Here is a 22,982-nt window from a genome sequence, read left to right on the forward strand (position 1 = left end):
ATTAAAAAAAGGAACTCTGCGCTACATAATTTGCTTTTCCATGCTATTCTTTTCACTTACCTAGATGTTGTTTATTGAATAAGTACAAATGATCACTTTAAATAGGGCTGCTGCCCCTTTCTGCTGCCCATATTAGTTGGTAAATCTGAAACAGCAGCTACTGCAGTGTTTATACGGTGGTGAACCTTGCAGAACCTCCTTGTTTGAGTGTCTAAGGGTTGATAACAGGCTATTACCATAGGTAATGACCCACACACAGCCAATAAACTTTCCTTTAATGAGAACTAGGCCGTAAAAAGGGAAGTTGTGCTTCCTCTCTCTGATATTGAGAGTGTATCATAAAACAAAAAAGCCTTCTTGCCCAAATAAGTTGTTGCCGTCTTCTGTCACACAGTGTATTTCTTTTTATCTTCAATCTCCCATCTCATTCACCATCTAATAATAAGTATGTTTACATTGTCAGAGGAGCAAAAGGATGTAGTGAAAGAGGGCAGCTGAATTTCTTTTCAATCATGGTTTCATCACAGTGGTACAGAATGCAAATAAACTGAAAGTGTATGAGAAATTATTACTGTGGACAAGTGGAACCACTGGCTTTTCAATAAAAAAAAGTTGCTTAAATGAAATAGCAGCTTGAGTTTCAAGATTTGTTTTCATTAGTCTTATACATTGTGGTGGTTTATAAAGATTTATGCTTTTTCCATTGTACACTGTTGTTGCTGCGTATTGTGCACTTGGAAGAAATCACTTTACCACCGAGCTGTGACACACAGAGTCCGCTAAAGCAAAAAATATGCTGATAGCAAAACACTGCAAAACTCACCTATGAGAGAGAGCTGTTTGGAGGATCTCGGCTGCAGATCCATGCCATTCTTCAGCCAAAGGAGTTTGGGATTTGGGATGCCGTCGGCGTGGCAGTGGAGGCTGGCAGATACGCCGGGCTCCTGAGCCTGTGTCTCTGGATAGACCAGGATCACTGGAGGGACTGGACGCATATACACAAAACCAAAAATACAAATGGAAATAGTAAAGCGGCAAGTGAAAACATAATTACACACTGTTTCATTGGTAGACCGTAACTCCTGGGGGAATATAACACAAACACCCACACACACAGTGGGCAGAGAGGAATTTGTCTCACCACAGCATGGAATATATTCACAAATAACAAGAATCCAAGAGCTCTGGGGCTGCTTTATTACAGCTTGAATCCTGCAAGAAATAGATGTCGGACATATGTGTCACTTACCACCTCCTTTGGAGAAAGAGCCGTAAATAGATGTGGAGAAATTGAGGAGGAAAAATGAAATATGAAGTAACAGTTTACATGAACAGGTAAGATGCTGTTTTCGGATTATTGTGCTTTGCACATTTTGCACCGTGGGCCAGCTGTCAAATTCTGACAGACCCTTCCTCCAGGAGCTTACTCACCTCTCCCATTCAGCTTTCCTCATTTTTTAAATGTTACCCCTTATAGCTCTTTTTCTCTCCTGTTCCTGTGTTTAAAGTGCTGTGCAAAAGTCTTGAGCCACCCTTTGGTTCTTTTCATTTTCAAAGAGCCAGACGTTCTTGTAATCTTTCAAAAAAGGCAAGTAACTCGAGGGATGAATCAGTGTTGTGTCTACGCATCCAGAAAATGTAGCCAAGAACCAGTTTTAAATGATATCTTTAGGCACTCTTGTTATTTTGCAGCCTGTTGTAAAAGAACATAATTTCTTTTGTTGAATCTATGAAAAATGACAAAGCAGTCTGACAGGAAAAAAATAGTGTTTTTGGCCAATAAGGTAATTCAAATATCTAAATATTTGGCATATTTTGGCATGGCGTGTAGTGTGTCCTCACAACGCATTGAAGAATTATCTTCAGTAGATGATCAGTATCTGAAAGTCATGTTCTTAAGAAACATGAAAATTTTTTAGCAAAGACCTCACAAAGGACCCGACAGATGCATCTGGCCCTTCACTTGATCTCTTTACTGGTCGCCCATGCCTCTAGAACCTAGAAATGGTCTCAGTGCTGTGTTTCAGGCAGTGGTGTTGGTGACCTTGTCAAGGTTAATGGAGTTACGAATATAGAAAATCTGCATCAGATTTTGATCCACCATACAATGGCATCTGGAAAGCATCTGATTAGCAATAGCTTCTGTTTTTAAGCATGACAGTGATTCCAAACACACTGGCAATGCAGTAAAAGCATACCTGGATAGGGAAACACACAGTGGAACAATACAAGTCATAGATTGACACAAAAGAACCAATTTCCAAAGAGGAGCTTTGAATGTCTTTTAAGAAGCCTGGAGAACAATTCCTAAAGACCTCCAAGTTTTGGTATTGACTTCCACGCTCTTTACAATTGTCCAAACTCTGTTTTTTGCCTTATATACTGTGTTTCCATGTATGTTTGCAGACGTTTGAATAAATCACCGAATCTCTGTGTTGTTTTCCTCACAAAGTATAAAGGTTAAAAAGAGTTTCTTGAGACTTTTGCACAGTATTGTTTGTCTACCTCAAATCCAACATTGTAATGACCTGCCTTATCATCCTACAAAACAAACATATGATGAACTCCTTCTTGCCAAAAGTATCTATAATATAGTCTGTATGTGACGTTAACTGTTCTGTTTCATTACCAAAACAGCACTTAACTAAACCAACCCTTTCTCTTCTTTCAACATTACTAATGTTTTTAACTTTTTGACATTATTAATGTCAAAGATTTCATATATACTTCTCTTATACTGTCATACTACAGGGTACGGCCACGGCTACTTCACCAATACTAAAGCTGCAATATCATCATTCCTCTCACCAAAGAAAAGAAAGCACAACAGGATACAAACCGCCCACTTAGTATAATGTGGCACTTGGCTCATTTCCAATGCACCTTATCTCACCTTGTCATATCTTATTTGAAATACCTTGAATCCCTAACACAAACATTTGGTAATTGCTCTTTCCTGATCACTCGCCCTTCAGTCCCCCTGTCTGTCTCCATGACTCCCTTCACATCACTCCCCCTCCCTCCTTTTTTCCGACGATTCCACAAAAAATACCAAAACAAAAACAAGACAAAAAAAGGACCCATTGTGATCCCTCCATCGGAAGAGGCTTAGTTTAATCATTTGTATTCCGCGTTTGAGGCTGAATACATTCAGATTCAAAAACAAAAGCACAGTTTAAGGGGGTCACCTTTGTTGTGCTACAGGTGTGGAGCTTTAAACTTTCTCGCAGGTTTTTCTTTCGAGAGATGTTGAGTAAAGTATAACAGTAGCAGAGACGAATACTCTAATTTCGGTAATTATAATGAGTGAGGCAGCGCTTTGATATGAATATGAATACCAACGTAAGTAGCTTTTATCCACTGCACAGAATCAGCTGAATAGGCTGCATGCACTCACATTTCATTTGCAGCCTAATATGAAATTATGTTTTGCTCTTTGGCAAGAGTTACTTTGATGCAATGCTCCGTGTGCCCTTGTCTCCCGAAGCTCTTGTATGAACCATGCTACTTAAAAGACACTTCATCTTTGCGTTTTGCCTTTTTTTGTCATATATGAAATTAAATTTGATATCTTTTGCTTTTTGTTCTTCGTCCGGCAAACACTTTTATTTGTTTGACGTTTGCTAGACAAACACTGGAATAGATAAATCTTCATTAAATAGCTTCCTGAACAGAATGATTAGTTATTGGGAACATTATTTGATGGTGAGCCCTAGCTCCAGATAAACAGACTAACAAGACAGACAAAAAATGATGCAACACACAAAGTTTTTTCAGTTCATTACAACCTTTGCTGTACTTTTGGAATCATTGTTATGCTACTAAATTGATGTGAGACCAGCAAGACAACTTCCTGATGATATCCAAACACTAAATGCCATCAATTTTTTTCCCAGAATTTTGTCCACATCACCACTGTAAGTAAGAAATGAGCTACTACTGACCATTCACCTGGAGCACATGTGTCTGATAGAGGTCTTCATAGCCGTAGGCATGGCAACTGTAGTTTCCCATGTGGATGGTTGTCACCTTAGTGATGTACAGGGAGCCATCGTCCCCAAAGTCCTGAGATAGAGGGAAGAGATGGATGAGTAAAATTAAGTGAGAAAAGAGGCAAAAAGGCAAATGCGGTGAGAGGGCGTGAAAAGTAAGGAAGAAGCGGGAGGAAAATTAAAGATGGAAAAAGAAGAGTGGGAGGTGTTGGAGAGGGAATACCGGTGAAGAATGGGGTGCAGAAAACATCCACGGGGAGTGAGGTGGAAAAATGAAGGTATCTTGATAGAATAAATAGGGATGCTTGAAGGGAACAGAGAAAGCAGGCACACAACAGCAGGGAGTGATGGGAAAAGACAGCAGAGAAAAAGAGTGATGCGAAAAGGACGAGAGACCATGAATCAACGGTTTCCCTGTTGAGCTGAAGCAGGCAACAGGGAATTTGATCCTCCTCTCTCCCTCATCACACTGCCTCAGCCTGATAAATGGCAAGGGTTAAAAATATAAAGCCCATTAGGTTGATGAATGGAGCGGGTTGTTGTTGGTGCAGCATGCGACAGTCACCAGGGGGTTTCCAGCCACAGCTTAGGGTGGATTAAGGCATTAAATAGTTTGCTGTCCCACCAAGTGGCAGAGCAGATGTCCTGATGCAGCTCTGTCATGACATGGAAACCACAAATGGCAGCTCTTCCTTTTCTCTTTTCCTTTTTTGAGGGCTCTAGAAATTAATGTGACCTGACAAGGGGGCGGCGTTGTGACAGGAAAAATGTGAAATGATTTTCCCGTAAGATAGATGGAGGAACTTAGGCAGCCTTTCAAGTTCAGGATTTACAATTAAGAGAAGAGACAGCGCTACACTGGCAAGGACAATTAAAACTGAATGGGCCACTCAGACTGCAAAGTAGGACTGTAGTACAGTAAAAAAAAAAAACAAGGGACTGAGGATGGCGGTCTCCTAAAACTGACTCAGTACCTTGGATTTTATCTTCAGTTTGTCAGCTGAAATTATGTTTTGGTTGGCTGTAAACTTCAAAGTAAGTCACATTTATCTGTGATACGGGTCATATCACAGATGAGTGATCTTAGGCACTAAAATGTAAACCATAAGGCTTAACATGTGTTGATGCAATGCTCTGCAGGTCCACTTGACTGTAGTGCAACTGGGCAGACATCGTAATGGTTAAATATAAGATTTTCTTTTAGAGGAAACAATTCAAGTCCAAGGTAAAATAAATTAAAACCCCGTTTTTCATCTTTGACTAAAACATTTACATGGTGATGACCAAGCCTGCATTGTCTCTGGGTAGCTGGTGCTATTACTGCCTAAGAATAAATGGGAGAGACCTGGCCTGCAAACCTCATCATAACGTAATTGTATTAGCCGTTAATCTTTGAGTTTGTGAAATGTGCTGATGACACATGGACACAGAATTAAAAAAAGGTGTTGGAGAAAAATTACAGGGTTTTATTACTATTCAAGGAAAATTACACACTTGAATAATAAGAGCAGTCCCAGAGTTACACAGAAAGATGGTCAGTGGCCACATTCAAATTAATAGATCTTAAATCACTCGCGGAAATTATTCCTTTCACATGCAAAACTAAATCAGAGTCTCCTTTGGTTTGTTCTCTAATGATAATCATCATTAATTTACCTTGATATACAGAATAGAGCCGAGTAGTACTATAGTAGTAGTAGAAGTAAGTATCTGCTTCTATATCTGTTTAATACATGTTAGCAATGCATATGCATATGGAAGCTCTCTATTAACTTTTTTTTGATGAAATATAGCTAATTTCATTTCCCAATAATCAGTTTCCTATCGCAGCACTTCATATGAACTGAAAACTGAATCCACCCATATACACAGTGCGTTACTTTTTGGGGGCACAAAATGTGAAATGCCTTTTTTGTGATCGCTGGTGAAAACACTGAGAAAGAAGCTCAACTGAAAGAGAAAAATATGGGCAAAGCTAAAAAAAAAAGAAGAAGAATAGACTGACTGTGATAGAGGCTCAGCTTTCTGGTTTCAATGAGGTTATATATGCCAGAGAGCAGGACTACTTCAAAAACTATCAAATAAAACTTCTGAAAACAATCCTGTTTCCATTCTGCACAGCTCAACAGGAGAGAAAGGTGTGCTGAAAGGACTTCGACAGGAGAGTAATGTCCCGTCCCTCCTTTCGCTGGTCACCTCACAGAACCACTGTGGTCCAAATCAACTTGTACAAAATGCTACACAATAAAAATAAAAAGTCTCAAAAAGACAATAGATCTGTGTTTGTTTCTAACACCCTGCCCTTTTTTGATGCAATTTAACTGTTCTTACATATGAGGTTTAAAGGGAAGTTTGCCTTGGAAAATCTATTCAAAGCTGCCCTGCATATGGATATTAAATGCATAGATTTCTATTATAGTCCTGTATAAATTGCAAGAACATGTGCACATGTTGAGATGAAATATACCCTGCATCAATGAGATACAAAATCCTAGCATAAACTTGAATATTTACCTTTAGCCCTTTATGAACTAATTTATTTGGATGCCTACATTTTCATTACTTAATGGCTTCTTTATCTTTCGTTTAGCCAGGAAGTCACTTAATCTCCAGAGATGGCTGTCCAAACTAGCTTAATTGACCAGTTGGCCACAAAAACTTGGCACGTTGCATTAAGTATGCAATTTCTCTTGTTCTTTCTGGCACCGACATCCAGTGTGTGCAGAATAACACAAAATATTAAGAAGCTCCACACGCAGAGGTTATCCCTTTCATTAATTCTGGGATTTAGTTTTTAAGCTTCAAGTTTGATTTGAGTGACTAAAAAGGAAGCCAAACAAACTCAAGCTTCCTCTCCCACCATTTAGATCACTGTGCTCTGTGAAAATTCATTATGCCCGGTCAAAAACCCCAAGGGACCTCTGTTGCCATCACCTCTCCTCCAGTCTCCACCTCAACACTTGACATTGTTTATCCGCTCATCATCACAGCGGACCAACAAGGCTGCTCATTAACATGCAATTAGTGAATTGTGATCCGGTTGTGGATAAAGCAAGGCCGGCACTGCGCTGTCACCTGTGCAGATGTGTCTAAACAGGAGCATGGCGACATAGTTCATTAAGCACTGAGCGAGGTATAATTGCACCATTTCATGGAGGGTGCGAGGGAATCGTTGTTTTCTTTATTTAATTCCTCTCCTTGATTTTTGTCCCCGTCCTGCCCTGTTTTGGTTTCTCAGATGCTGGTGGATTATTAGGTGGGGTCGCGTGATAAGAGGTTCCGTTAAATGAAGAGCACGGGATTCTCTGCACACCTTCCATCATTTCAGATCCCCGATGAGCATTTTATAAGTATCACAAGCAGTGTGTGAATACAAAAAGAAAACAATATGCTAGTGATTAGAGACTAACTGAAAAACTCCCAGAACTCTTAACGCTTTTACAGCAGCGATGTGATTTTCTAATTTTAAATAGTGTTAATAGACTTTCTGGTTTCAATCCATGTGAAGAGCCCCCCGACTGTGCCCCCATGCTGCTGAAGTTTACCAAATATTAATTAGGCGGTCCACTCAGAAGAACCTTTGGCAGACAAACACGCTCACATGCTTTAAGGTTGTGCGTGTGCATTCTATTTAAGTCGATGTCAAGACTGATAAATATGTTTTATAAAGTAACTACAGGACTTATGTAATTGTAGAGAGTTTCCTCATGAGTGCCTGGGAATTTTAACCAGCACAGTTTTACTAATATGTTTTTATATTTACACAGATCGCTCATAGAACTCTCAACCTCATTTTCAACAGTAGATACACAGCAAACAGAAAGTTGGCAACTATAGATGGTAAAGACATTTAATTAACTGGCAGTTGAAGAATCAAATATTTGTATCTATGGTCAGAAGAAACAAAGCAGATGAAAAGTAGGTGGTAAATTTTTGCTTGCTTCTACTACAACAGCTTATAATTATGGAAGCCCGTTTCCACCACTAAAAAAGAAACAAAAAAGTATCCATAACTCAAAATTTCAAGTTATTTTCTCAAAATTTTGAGTTATTTTCTCAAAATTTTGAGTTAGCTCTGCCAATCAGTAATCTACGTGAATAACGTCATTTTCTTGTTACCCGGAAGGATATGGCACAAAGGAATGCGCACTCAAAACCAGATTGTAACAAATTGGCACTTTTGAGAGTACGTTTGCTGATAGCAACTCCATGTGATTCAGCTAATGACACAAGGATTTCATCATTTGTGAAGCAACGCTGAAAATACTCAGCAATCTGTGCATTCATGATTGGCTATAATACTGGTAGCTTAGCTGTAGCATTTGTAGCTGAGGGCTGCAGCTTCCGGGTAACAAGGAAATGACGTCATTCACATAGATTACTGATTGGCAGCGCTAACTCGAAATTTCGAGTTAATAAATCAAAATTTCAAGAAAACAACTCAAAATTTTGACTTATGGATTCTTTTTTTTTTAGTGGTGGAAACGGCTTCCATATATAATACCTGACTTACACAAGCAGTTTATGTACAAAACCTTATCCGCCAATAAAAATCAAACAACCTCAGTTTTTAACTGCTTATAGCCATAAAGAACCAGCAACTTGACTTTGTAGTTGTGTAGTTTGCAGTTGCGCACCAACAACCACAAATAATTACATCAGCCAAGGAAAAAGACATGAACTCACATTGATGTCCTCCAGGTCCAAGAAGTTTAAGATGATGCCATTCCTCTTCCAGATGACTGGTGGGCGCAGCGTCCCCTGGATGGCGCAGGTGAGGACTGCACTTAGGCCCACTGTTACTGTGGAGACGCTGATTCGCTGGTCCTCGGCCAGGCTCAGCTGGACAACCTCTGTTCAAATGAGAGCATGAAGGAAAATAATTTGCGGTTGGCAGAGAAAGAGACAACAGTAAGAAGAAAGGATTGAGAAAAAGGGGAAGATGGAGAAATAACGAGAAAAATCACAAATCTGAATGAGTGCTGATGAATTGGAACTATAGCCAAGCTGAACACATTTCTAAGCATTCATCTCATTACAAGTGGACCGAGGAGGATAAACAGCTGTCCGGCTGTGAAGGATATGCAGTATGAAGAAAGGCCACATATCAGAGGACACGCAGCCAGCCAAATATCATTCTTCTCATTAAGGGAAATTTATGTTCATTGAAATGGCCGTCCAATTCAATTCACCTTTACGGCAAATTAAGAATTATTCTTCTCTGTTCCCGCTGGCGCTATAAATAGTATCTGTCGCCAAGATGTGTGGCCAGGCACCAAATCTACATGGTCCCAGTAAGACTTTGAATCCAAAAGCTTCATCATATACTTTGTACTGTCTTAAATGTAGTCTGGGTCATGGGATATGTTATAACACGAAACATGTATTTTAAACTATTAAATATATTGTGTGGCCTGTATTGCACCACACCACCTCATCATTTGCTTTCCAGTTTTTGTATCGGTTTAAAGTTGATGCATGTATGCCTGCTGCCAAAAGATATTATGTGTATCTGCAATTCATTTGAGTCACAACTGACATGATACGTGATCCCACGTCAATACTGGCTCAGGAAACAATTCAATAAATGTAAGTAACACAGATACCTGACAAAAATCTCAGTGGAGCCAACTGAGAGCAACAATCAGCTAATCACCTCATGTGTAACACACACACACACGATTTTATCAACTGATCCTGTTACATGACTTTGCAGCACTGAAATAGTTATAGAAAGGGTATCACACTGAGGATACACTGATGCGAAAACACACAAAAAATACTATTACTGGAATCCCTGATGACGCTAAAGACCAAATGCAATCACATAATATTACAGACTAATTAGCATATTTTAATTGTTAAACATTGCTAAATATAAGGTAGTTAATATAGTTAAATATAAGGAATAATTTGAGTCCATTAGACTTCCTGACCTATGTAAAAGCAACATTTATTTAGACACCATTGCAATTCATTTACTTTTTCTACCAATATTAGCGAACAATAGATTTATGGATATTCTCTTTCATGTTCTGTGGCATCTAACAGTGGTTTCTAGTGTAATTGTTATTCAGCGCGTTACTGCCCGACTTTGACAGTAGTGTCATTTATTTATTGCAGCTGCTAAAATTAGTGAAGCATTACAAACTTGAAAGTATCTGCCTGCCATGGAGCTTCTTTTAGATCCAAAAAAATGTTGAGGAACTGATTAAGAATAAACTAAACTTAGTGTGATGACATATTTTTACACACCTGACATTTTGCTATCACAGCTATCCGAATGCTTGTAGAGAAAAAAAATGATTAAAGTTTCCTAACTTCAGCTTCCTCTCCATGTATTCAATCTATCATAACATGCAGCATCATAACACATAGACCTACATGAAGAAAAAGACTAGAACACTCCTAAATTCCTGACTGAATAACAGTGGTGAGGCCAGCATCACAACAAATCGCCATTTTGACATCCACCAGGAACAATATTTCATTGTCCAAACAGACTTCAACGAGATGGCTAAGAGACTTTGAAATGTTTCTTGGGGAACTTGCTTGTCTGGAATCCGACTGTGACAAACCCTGTTGTAAAAGACCCCGGGATATTAGCTGTCTGTTTCACATAGCTCTCCAGATGATAGATATATCCATGCTGACAGCTCGGTCTGTCAGTGATATTTCAGAATGCCTTGGGTACAGTACACTGCCAGGTCCAACAAAGTTATAATTCAGCAGATCAGTAATTTGGGTGGCAGAACAGGCTTTGAGTGCCATGTGGACAGATGAGGGATGAAATGCATTGATCTGACATGGCTTGGAGGGGTGATTTCAGGTGGTACAGTGAATTTCAAGTAGACCACTGCTCACACTGAATTTAATACAGTGCATTGGAAGCAAGACCTGTGTAGCTTGCTGTGTGTTTATGCAATGAATGCTCACTCTTAAGACAGACGCAACCATCAATACATTATTTAAGGGTAGAGTTAAAAAGTCTCCATGTTCATTTATGAAATGTAATTAATATGAATTATGTGCAGAACAGCTACAGTTTATACAAGCAATAAACTGTAGTCTAGTAACTGACTTAACACACACTCGTAGATTTCCTTATCAAGATATAATATCAAAGATCTGGTCCTCAAACACAGCAGCAAATCAGCTAAAAACAAAAAATAATCAAGGTGATGCAAGTGCCGAGCCAAAGTCCAAACCTTAACCTGGCTGACGTCCTGTAGCCTTAAGAGAGCTGTGCACAACAAAAGTGTGCAAATTTTCCTCCAAATCAATGCGAGGTACTGATAAAATCATACGAAAAACAATTGCTGCAACTTGTTGCTGCCAAAGGCGTCTCCACAAGCTCCTAAATCACGGTGTGTATTAGTTTTTCAGACTCTATTTCTTCATTTTGGCAGTTTTTGTTATTTGTCACGAGTTGTTGTCCACTAGAGTTTGGTTTTAAATAATTTGAAATTTAATAAAGACCAGATGACGTGATATGTCCTAATAGATAAAACCAGAAAATGGATTAGGATGTTCTTTCTTTTCAGCATAACTGCATATTGAGGCTGTTAACTCCAAGTTTGTAATCAGTTTAATTCCACAGACAAATTCTTGCTATAAGAACTAACTGCGTACTGAGGAAAAGGGGAAAATAAGAAAACTGGTTGCACTAGTATGCTGTGTTTGTGTACTTAAATCTCTGTTTGAGGACTACATCAGGTATAGGTTGGTGAATTTTAGATAGCACTGTTTTTATCTCGTTTTGGAATGAATACCTTCAATCCATCCTGTCAGAAAGCAATATGGCAGCGGTGAAAAGATAACCTTCGAAGCCCTAAAGCAAGGCAGTTACCTTGCTGTTTGCAAACCAAATCAAATAGAAAATGCACCGTCAATCCATCGGCGGCTGTGTTTAGATGTTTCTGCCAAACATCATCATATGAGGTCAATCTAAACTTTTAACATTGCGGCTGATATATTAGTCATCACTTTTAATGTCTGTCAGAAACACCATGGTAAAAAAAAAGACCTATGAAAGACGGACTAGTTGTGAAATTAATCGTGACACCGTGAAATTAATTCTGAGCCCATCCTTACTCAACCTGCTGAGATTACAGTCAAGAGACCAAGAAGAGACAGAAAAACCTCTGCCTTTGTGTGCAAGGGGAAAAATTGGTGTATAATAATAATTACAAATCATAATGATTGCTTTAATGTCATTTTCCAATGGAAATGAGTCATTAATGAATTTTTTTTAAATGTTTTAAGCTGTAATTAAAGTCTTTAGATACTTGAAAGTTGGCTTCTGAAGAGTTACAGGAAATAGACACCTTTAATGAGCTTTAGATGACAGTCACACATTGCAACTTTGGTTTTATGTTCACAGGCAGACCCCACTTTTCAGCACTCTTGCTTTGAAAAGCAATGCTGTTCCTCATTCACAACACCTTCAGCAACTTGTGAAGCTGCTTGATCAGACAGGTCCCCCCTGTGTTGACAGACCATTTGGCATGAGGTGTTACTATGGTCACTTTTGCACATCGACTAACAGGGACTTGTTAAAAGGCAGAGCTGAATTAATTTATCAGATCAGGATCAGAGCCACGGTTTCACATTATAAGACCCCAGAATTACTTTTGTTTTTTAATTTGACTGTAATTTAACCAGAAAAAAAACCCACACAGCACTCTAGAGACTTTAAATCTCTTTTGCCCAAGATCACTCAGTACAAACGATACATACAGTGATGCACACAAAATAAGTCTATACATTGTTCTATTGTTTATTGCGGTAGTTACGTTCTAAAAATAACCCGCGATAGGTGAAATCTGCGAAGTAGCCAGCTTTAATTTTTACAATTATTATAGATGCTTTAAGGCTGTAAAACCCCTCGCTACACACTTCATACACTTTTCTCAGACAGGCTAGAACATTTTCACACTGTTCTCTTGTTTAAACACTCTCAAAGTTCAAACCTTTGTAGAAAAATAAGTCCAGTATTATAGAAACCAAAGGCACCTGTTTCGTCGACATTATTGTGTTTGTTGGGGAAAAAACTTACAAACATACCGTACAGCACTTCAGAGTCACACTGCTAGCGATAGAAGATTTATGTAAATTTGACAAGCTGAATGCATTCGTGCAGGAGACACGGCATGAGATTGATTGACAGTGGTCTACAGCCAATCAGGACGCACAACACAATGTGCGCTGTAAGAGGAAGAGCAAAATTGCACCAAAATAGATCTGCGAAACAGCGGGGCCGAGAGAACCACGTTATAGCGATGGACCACTGTACATAAAAAAAGGTAATGAAGTACCAAAACATAATAATAATAATAATAATAAAATACTAGATGCACCTAAGGTATCAATTTCAAAACCCTACGTCACCTTGTTCTTGATTTATTGCATTCACAAGATTTTTAGAAAACCTGACCTCTGACCTTGAGTTGGAGGCCATTAACACCTGAACTTGCACCCATGATATCAGTTTGAAAATCCTAGGGTGCTTCTTTCTCAAGTTATGGCCTGAACAAACTTGGGTGTCTATGCCAAGCCTGCATGCTGGGGTGACGACAATATCCCATCAGCCTTTTCTTCCTGAGAGGTAAAAACTAAAGCAACATTAGAACTGAAATGTGATACTCAGGCACAACATCTGCTGGAAAATCTGATTTAAACTGGACCCAAATTCATGTATCAAGGCCCCCAAACTCCCTAAGACTGAGCAGGTAATGATACGGATAAAGCAGTATATTTAAACATCATTTTCTCCAATACAACATATGCTTAAAATGAAGTGAAGTGAAGTGAAGACAATACCCTTAGTGAGCCTTCTTAAATTTGTGGACTAGTCTACAGGAGGACAACGCACTACATTCAACACAGGCATCCAATGTGCACGTGTGAGTAAGGCAAATGGAGTTTGTGTTGAGTTTCCGTGACAAAATTCATAATTTAGGATGGATAGGTACTGCAAACATGCATGCATATAAATTTAAAAAAAGAAAACATTTTTTCTTTCACCAGTTGCTAAATTAAGAAAGGATTAAGAAAGATAAATCTGAATATCAGAGTCACTAAGTTCTGATAGCTGAAAAGGTCAGTGTTTTACATTTTGTGTTTTATGATTTCTGTTTTCTTTTTTGACCTGCATGTAGAATACATCTTAGATCATATTAGGTGAGGTGTATTGTTCCAAGACCTAAGCCTGTTTATGGAGTTGAATCAGACCATGGACCTATTACAGAACACACTCTGAACAAACTCAGAGCCTAGCTATAAACAGAAAGACTCAACAGAGTTGTTTCAATCAATTCTAAGTATGTTGACCCTGACTTAAACTCATCCGTGAGTAGAGAAAGAAAGCCATTATTAATGGAGCTCCGATAACACGACTCACCGTGACAACAAAAGAGAGAAGAGCCTCCATTTTAATACAGTTGACTAATGAACATGAATGTGTATCAATAGAAACCAAAGAGAAATATCGATCGAACAGAAAAGATGTGTTTTCTGTTGGCCTGCCATATTATTTAAACCCAGCAAGACTCATTTCGGGGATTTTCAGTGGAAAATATGCTGAGGTTTTCACTTTGAATTTTCAGACATCGGACCTTTTAAAATGTTGCTTGATTTAATAAGTGTATTACAACATGCCAGCATATTTCAACATGAAATCCAGTCAGAATACAATCAAACTGTCTGCAGCCTGCTTTTAAAAACCACTTTAAACTACATTTAGTCCAGTTTTAGTCATTTCAGACAAATATTCCCTCAAATGTTCACATAATCTCCAATCGCCAACTGTGACAGACATTTTTCCATCAGTGTCAATCATTCCAACATGACGAGTGGTTGGTAGTTGATTAGTATGTTATATGTCTAAAGCTTCATATATATAAGCTTTATTTAAACAGTGATTGACACTACATGTTTCAGTGCTAGGGAATTGGCTTACAACTTAGCTGCTCTGTCCACAGAGTTACAGAGTTAGAAAGATGCAGCCTATTGATTTGATTCTGAGCTGATAATAAATCTGTGATGTAATCACAGTCTCTGTTCTTACACTGGCGACTGATTAATCCAGAAACCCAGAGGTTCCCTAATTTCAAGGTTAACAAACTCAGAGTTTACATTACACCTGCTTTGTGAAATATGGCCCAGTACATCTCTGTACTATCATCAGTATACATGTATAAAACTAATAGTTTTACTCCAGCGCAGATATCTGGGACATGCCCTTATTCTGGGTAAGGTAGCCAGAAGTGAATCATTTTGCTTGCATGCACTGAGATTGTAAATAGTTTTTAAACTTTTCCAACAAAAATACAGAAATAATATGGGCTGTGCCTTAGAAAAAATACATATTAGCACAGTTTGCTGTTGGTTGCTTACTGTTGCTTAATGCAACATCTATATTTCGTTTAAAAACCTTAACTATGTCATCACATGTTCATCTTTACCTGCATAAAACTCAAACAGGCAATCAATCCCTGAATTTAATGGAAAAATGTGGAACAAAGCGAGAAAACTTTGTGTTTCTACTATTTTTATAGTTTAAATTTTGGTGAGTTTGACAATGTATAAGCTTTTTTTTCTTTGTTTTTTCATTTATTTTGTAATTTCAGAACAATGTCAATTTTGACCTTGGGGAGGAAAATATATAACTATTTATTTGTGCTTGAAGTAAAAAGAGCTAAAAATCTAGCCAACGATTAAGCCTCAGTTGCCACTTCAAAGTGCACTTTAAAAACATCCAGTCCCAGGATAATGAATTACACCCATGTTTATTTTAACTATGAACATTATTTCTGCCTTTTGTGGGACCCTATAAAAATCAGTTTTAAAAAACGCCTCCCATGCTCTGTCCTGTTCTCAAATGACCCAGACAAATTGCATATCCACAGGCAGTGCCCACTCTGCCCCGGCTGACTGGGAAAGGTTGTCATGACATTAGCTAGTTAATGATTCCTACACTCCCTTCCTTTTTACCAAAATAGCTCCTAACGTATATGTAAGTTAGTAATTGACACTCTGGGGAATTCAGGAGCTCCTCTGATCGATCATCCCTGCTAACCGAGCTATGGATCAGCTGACAGGGAAGTTTCCTGTATCAAGCTCAGGAGGGATATACATGAATAAAAAAAATAAAAGGAGTGAGAGAACAGAGAAGGAGTGAGGCCAAATACTGCAAGAAACAAATACAGAAACAAGGGTTTAAACCAGAAAATAAAACAAATGTGAAAAGAAACAAGGGAACTTGAGATGAAATGCCAATAGAAAACCAAGTAAAAAAAATCTACGATGAAAGACGGCAATGAATTTAAAGATGTAAAACTGTACATTGTGCGTGTGTGTGAGAACAATTTGATGCTGAGCACGTAGAAGAGCTCCTAGGGCAAGCTCAACCTACTTCTATGAGACCACTAAGATATCAGGCCACAAAGCAGAGAAGTCGAATGTCTTTCTTAGAGGATAAGTCCGAAGATGGAACAGTGGAGGTGGTGAGGTGCACAGCAAGAAGATAAAGACATATCGAATCAGGGTTATAGGGGAAGGAGTGGGACATGAGAAGCCATGCGAGTAGGCCAGGAAACACAAAATAAGCTGACAGACACACATTATGCAAAGTTTTGTTTAGATTACTTAATTTGTGTTTCAAACAATGTCTACGTAGCTAAGTGTAGGTAAGAAGAGAAAATATTCCACATTCCTCCAGCTAATTTAAAGTGTGAAATGAGACGCTGAACCATGACATACCACGTGTCTGTGTGCCATGATTCCATGAGTCTCTGCGAGTGAGTGGGCCAATGGTACACAGAGAGCATAACGCCATCACTTTAGAGGTCAAGGGTTTGATTTTTTTTCCACCACCCGTCTGTACCAAACCACTGTTTGAACAGCCTCAAAATTTCAGTGTCCCACAAACTGTAATCATGTTATGACGCATTCTAGTTTGAAATGACTTGCTAACAAGATAGCCCACCAAACATCAGAAAGTCCTTTTACATTTCAGTTTTATTTCCTCATTGTTTTGACCTAGACACCATTCACACAAGTAAAAGGGAGCACTATTAAAATTAGAGTAGAATCAAATGATGAAACGTTTTGAATTATTGTGACATGAAATTCTCAACAGTGTTTTATTAGAAAACAGAATATTCTGTAATGCGATTATCTTAACTGAATCTCCTTAATTTGATGCACCATTCTAAAATTTAGTCTCTTCACTGACTTTAAAAAGAGTGCACCCAGTTTTAGACTTTGCCCAAAGCACAATCCGAGTGAAATTTTAATACAGACTTCAACAATACCTCATCAAATGACAGAAGGCAAAAGAGTCAGTATTTCACAAGCTTGAGAACGATGATATCTACAGAAGTGGGAGGTAGAAATTATTGTGGGCTGGTGATCGAAAGGCTACTGTTGAAAAGAAGTGCACAGAGCGGCTCACTGGAGGAAAACAGAAAACAGAAATTGGATGGATGGATAGACGGACGGATGGATGGATGGGAAGGAAGGCAAACAGTTTCATAAAAAATCTCTATGAAATTAACTTTATAATCTTTGTGGTTACGTCATCTTCCAACTCTGATCCGGACACTGGATCCAATTCCACAACTAGCTCAACTCAGTGTATACCAGATGCACCACAGTGCTTTTCTGAAACATTGCATTGCTTAAAATAGCATTTGATATTTTTATGGAAGCCATGTTAAGTTGCACGGAACATGTAAAGAGGGTACGAAGTCAGAAACCAGAGCAGCAGTGAGTATCCAGTAGTGTGAGCTTTTGAAATAAAAGAGTCCATATATAATACATGGTGCTGTGCAAAAGACATCACAGGAGTGACCTGATCGATTTGCACCAGGTGTATTCCTTGAGTAAGCGTTCGTGTCTGTCCATTTATTTATTTATTTATCTATGTGCACTGGTAGCATCTATTTTCTAAACAAATCCCTTGAAAATCAGCAGAACTTTTGGTACATAAATGGCCACAGTACACTGCTGCACCAAAAGAGCTTGGAATTAAAAATAGCTCAACATCTAAAAGGCTGCACCAAAAGAAGAGGAGAGGAATTTACAATATCAGTCCACAAAGGAAGCAGTTCAAACTGACATAACGACCAAAGGCCATATAAAGTCCATTACATCTGGCAACTTCAACGGCCATAAGAACAGCTGATGACACTAAACACAAGGGTCCCACAAGTTAAATTTTTCTCCACTTGAAGGCAAACGACTGAAGTGGCCACCGATGAGTGCAGAGAATACCGTAAAAAATTATCTACCCCCTTCTTGATTCCTTCGTTTTTTGCATTTGTCAGCCAGACTGGAGGGTTTTAGGGCATGAGCGGCCTGTTTAAGCTCATGTTAAAGTATTTCAACTGGATTCAAGTCTGGACTTTGACTAGGAAACTCCATAACCTTTGTTGTTTTATTTAATTATTCTTGTTTTCAGCCGTTCAAAGGTGGACTTGCTGGTGTTGGTGGTGTTTTGGATCACCGTCCTGCAGTGGAAGTGTGCTTGACTTTCATTGCATGAACTGATGACCGGACATTCTCATTCATTATTTTGTGGTACAGAGAAGAACTGATGGCTCCAAGAATTAAAGCAAGTTCCCTAGATCCTGAAGCAGTAAAGCCGTCCCAGACCATCACACTACCACAACCAACTTAGCAACAAATGTGATGATATATGTTTTTTTACACTCACTTTATTTTAAGAATGTGTGTTAATCAAACAGTTTTGCATTGTTCACATCGTAGAAACATAAATGTATTTATTTTCACTCACAGAGCCTCTTCATACCTTAAAAAGCAAAGTGCTCTCTCTCTCTCTCTCTCTGTGTCAGTCATTGTTTACTTGCCTTGGAGCAGGGTAACGTGTCACTCATGACAACTATATCGTGCTCTTGTCGTGAGTTATATATGCAAATACATGCACGACACACTTGATTATTCATATTTGACCCTCTTGAAAAAAAATATCCTCATTCGAACTCATTTGGTAAATTAAGATTCAGGCATTAATCATTAGGCTCATCGCTTAGTGAAAAGCAGCTGCTACAGTAAGTGGGCTTGATTTGCCAGCCTTCACACTTCCTACATGTTCTTGCAAAGTTGCCAAACTAGGCACAGAAACTTGAAGGATTCAAAGCAACTAAGCACTAAGGTTATTATTTTTTTCTTTCTTTCTTTTTTTTTTAGAGACAACAACATGGATTTTCTTAGTGATTGTTGCCAGGCAACAATCATAAATCATGACAACAGGCAATCTTAGACCATCGGGCAAGAAAGCACAATCATTTTTTTGTGTGTCAAACTGTTTATAAACACAGGTTTCCTCCCGCAAAGTGCACTTCCAATCAGAGTGACACATGCTGCCACCTGTTAACATCTGCAGCATGATTGAGAAAAAGGCCTTGACACCTTTAGCAATAAATAAATTCATACTTTTTGCAATAACTCTGTAATACAATATCAGTCTAGCAGAAAATGATCAACTTAAATTCTATTTTGCTTAGTTGACTCTGAAATAATTATTATTGTTAGTAGTGCTAGTAGTATCATATACCACTATAACAAAATAATTTCCCAAATATGGGAAAAAATTATTTATCTATTTTAAATGTAAGCATTAAAAATACACTGTATAATTAAACTACACAAACTAAGACAAATACAGGTAAGTAGAGCTGTTAAGTAAATCTTTATAACAATGAAAACTTTTAAGCTCCACTTATAAAACACAGGTAGGTAATAAGGTTCAGTGACAAGAATAGCAGTTAAATGTGCATTATTGTAAATTAAATTCACTCACACACACACTATATATATATATATATATTACAATTAATCAGTCCTCACTCATTTGCAGCATCCCCCACACAATACACCACAAATAATAAGGGGAGCTACCTCAATATCAACTGTAATAATGTCTTCCAAACATAATGACACCAGTGGGTTTATACAGTGCAAGTAGGGAGCCAGATCTCCCACTGGGAGCCCACGGTGCGTACAAATGATCTTGGTGCTTTACTGTGCATTCAATATGAGGGCTGCTCTCTGCAGGTGGGCTGCAGCTATTAGTAAATACATCATATAAAGCACAATGACACACTGAGTTATGTTGTGTATATATAGACATAACTATGCACGCTCAGTTAATTCTGTGTATATCACATCTCTTCCACATATTGTACATGCATACTGCTCATTTAATGTCTCTCATATATGCATACTCTTGATGTGCTGCATATCTAATGTACACACAAGCACTTTGTCTTCCTCTCTCTCATATACACATGCAGAAATTCATGCTTTCTCTTTGGGAGTGCTGGCGTGGTGATTATTCATGGGAGGGAGACTGGGGATGAGCAATCAGTGGCCAGCTCATTAATCACGCTGGATGTAGACCCTTAATCTCCTCCACAGGTATAGAGGAATCCTCCGCAGCCACTCCTCATTGCTTCTCTAAATTCTCCCATCTCTCTCGCTCTCTCTCTTCCACCCACCGCCTCATTTTCTCTGTGATGCTGTCTTTGCATCTTTGGCTATTTCTATCCGTCTTTGTCTTTTTCAGAGCGCCTCACCTACCTGATGTCTTTGTGACTCTACGGCTGCCTGTCATTCTTCCTTTCCGTATCACTTCTTCCTCTTCTCAGAGGTTTTAATTTGTCTTTTTGTCTTCCCTGTCTTTCCAGTTAAAGTGCTTCCTTGTCTCTCAACTTACTAGCAAAGCAACAGTAGTGCTTCTTTTCCAACAGGACCCATTAACTATGCAAAAAACTAGCCTTGTTAGGATCAAAGAAAGAAAGAAAAAACAGAACAAAAAAAGCATAGTAGAAATCTAAGTTGGAATTAGCATTTAAAAACAATATGTTTAGAGCTAGTTGGGTAGGAGATCTGGCTGTGCCAATTTTCCTTCTGCATCTGCATAACCATTTAAAAAATAGAGCTGAGGATACTTCACAGCAGCAGGACTCTTAGTAATGGGAGGTATGTGCTGCTTGGAAGCTGTGCTGTTTGTCAAAATTACTACCTCTAAGTTTATTGAAGAAAAAAAAACCTCTGAGGGTTCAAGAACAGAAACGGGTCAGTCAAATCTCTTTAAAAATAAATAAAAAGGAACGGTGGGTTGAACAAAAATCAAATCAAATCACTTTTATTGTCACATCACATGTGCAGGTACACTAGTACAGTACATGCGAGTGAAATTCTTGTGTGCGAGCTTCACAAGCAACAGAGGTGTGCAAAAATACAATAACATAAAACAAGCAAAATATAACAATGGCTAAATATGAGAGTAATAAATATATGTACAATATAAGAGTGTATGCATTACTGGATGTGTATACTAAATATGTTTTTCTACATGTGTGTGTGTGTATATATATATACCTATTTTACAAATTAAATAAACAATAAAATAAAATATATAAAATACACAGAGGTTAGTAGTTGGACATGTGCAAAACAAGTGGCATTTATATACAGTGTGGAGTGCATAATGAAATACTTTTAGAATACTTTAGAAATGTGTCTGCATACTTATATTAACAAAAAAGTCAAATTTTTTAGTGTTATATAAGAGAAATTCCAAAATCCTTCTGGAACAGCATGTTTCCAAGACCATTTAAAGGGAAACCATTGTCTCCCCCACATTCTTTAATGGACAGCTTTGCAGGAACAGGCTGCCAACTACAGAGTCCATACATAAGGTGAGCATAGCTATAGAGGACCTGTGTGCATTGCAAGGTGGTGGTGATATTCAAAGGACAAAACTCAATAATGAACTGCCATCAGTTTGCTAATGAAGGACAGAACTCTCTTTACTGTGTTGTTCAACCCCTAAGGACAGGAGTAACCTGTCAGGAATATAAACAGATTAATTGCCTGTCTGGAGGCTTCATGGACATTTTTTTTTTACTAAGGCTTGGCCTGCCCACACCACAAATCCCTACTTTTTAATATATACTATACATTCTGTTGCTTGTGGGGGGATTCTTCATTCGGGATGCTAAGGTTACACCAGTGAGGTAATGTAAGTGCTTATGATCTGCCATGACGTAGCAGCTTTTAACCCAAGAGACATTCTGTGAAACACTTTGCATTTTCACACTGGCACACCATGCAACGTGCTCGCCTGCCAGTGAAAGAAACTTAGGTTTCAGTGTCTGGTTTGTGGGCACTTGAGCTCATGGACGGGCTGGGATTTAAATAACCAATCACGTAATATCTGGAAAGCTCATTCCACTACCAGAACCACATCCACACAAGGTTGTCCTTGTTAGGGCAGGTAAAGGTCGTCGCCACAGTGAATCAGATATTTTCTATGATATCACCCCTGAAGGTCGAGGATATCATCACTTTTTGACATCACTAAATTGTGTTGAAAAACATTTGCATAATAAAATTTAATAAAACTGAGGACATTGCTTTCCAGTCTAAACAGAGAGAAAAAAGTTCATATTTCAAAAATACTGTATTGTATGTTGTAATTGAATTTCAACTATAACTATGAGCTTGAGGAGTCAAAGCTTTCTATAAGCCAAACTAATACTAATACAACTGTTGTATGTGCAGGTTTTATTTATCCATCACATTTTTATTACATATTTACATCTGTTATTTTTGCTTTTAGGCAAACAGCATGAAGTGGCTTGCATAACTTCAAGAAGAAAATGTACGAAGAATTAAAAGTCTTAAGACACAACTCGGAAAGAAATTTTACGTTCGTTTAATAAAACCGAGGGCATTTTAACTTTCAAAGTCCAAAAAAATCCATCCTGCTCGGAAAGGCTTAATGGAAACAAGCTGACAGTCTTGAGCTAATCTCCCATACTTCATTTGGTCGGATGAGACCCCATTCATTAAAGCTATACCCTCATCTGATAGTGGCATACAATCTCTGACAATCTGGATAATCTTTCATCTTTATGGAAGAAGGAAAGTCCTCTCAACCCACTCTCTCTCCCCTCC

General features: G+C 38.3%; 1 protein-coding gene across 1 annotated transcript in view; it reads right to left on the reverse strand.

Annotated features, from left to right (window-relative positions):
- Positions 1-22,982, reverse strand: part of fstl4 (follistatin-like 4) — a 230,475-nt gene that overhangs the window by 33,790 nt on the left and 173,703 nt on the right. The window contains exons 7-9 of the mRNA XM_085470780.1: positions 8,679-8,845; positions 3,945-4,065; positions 824-985 (exon numbers count right to left, since the gene is read on the reverse strand). Of these exons, the coding sequence (XP_085326906.1) occupies positions 824-985; positions 3,945-4,065; positions 8,679-8,845 (450 nt within the window). The remainder of the gene's footprint in view (positions 1-823; positions 986-3,944; positions 4,066-8,678; positions 8,846-22,982) is intronic.

The sequence above is a fragment of the Copadichromis virginalis genome, linkage group LG10 (assembly GCF_057382275.1).
Source record: "Copadichromis virginalis isolate Kocher_CV1m ecotype Utaka linkage group LG10, C_Virginalis_male_GT1.1, whole genome shotgun sequence".
Lineage (NCBI taxonomy): Eukaryota > Metazoa > Chordata > Actinopteri > Cichliformes > Cichlidae > Copadichromis > Copadichromis virginalis.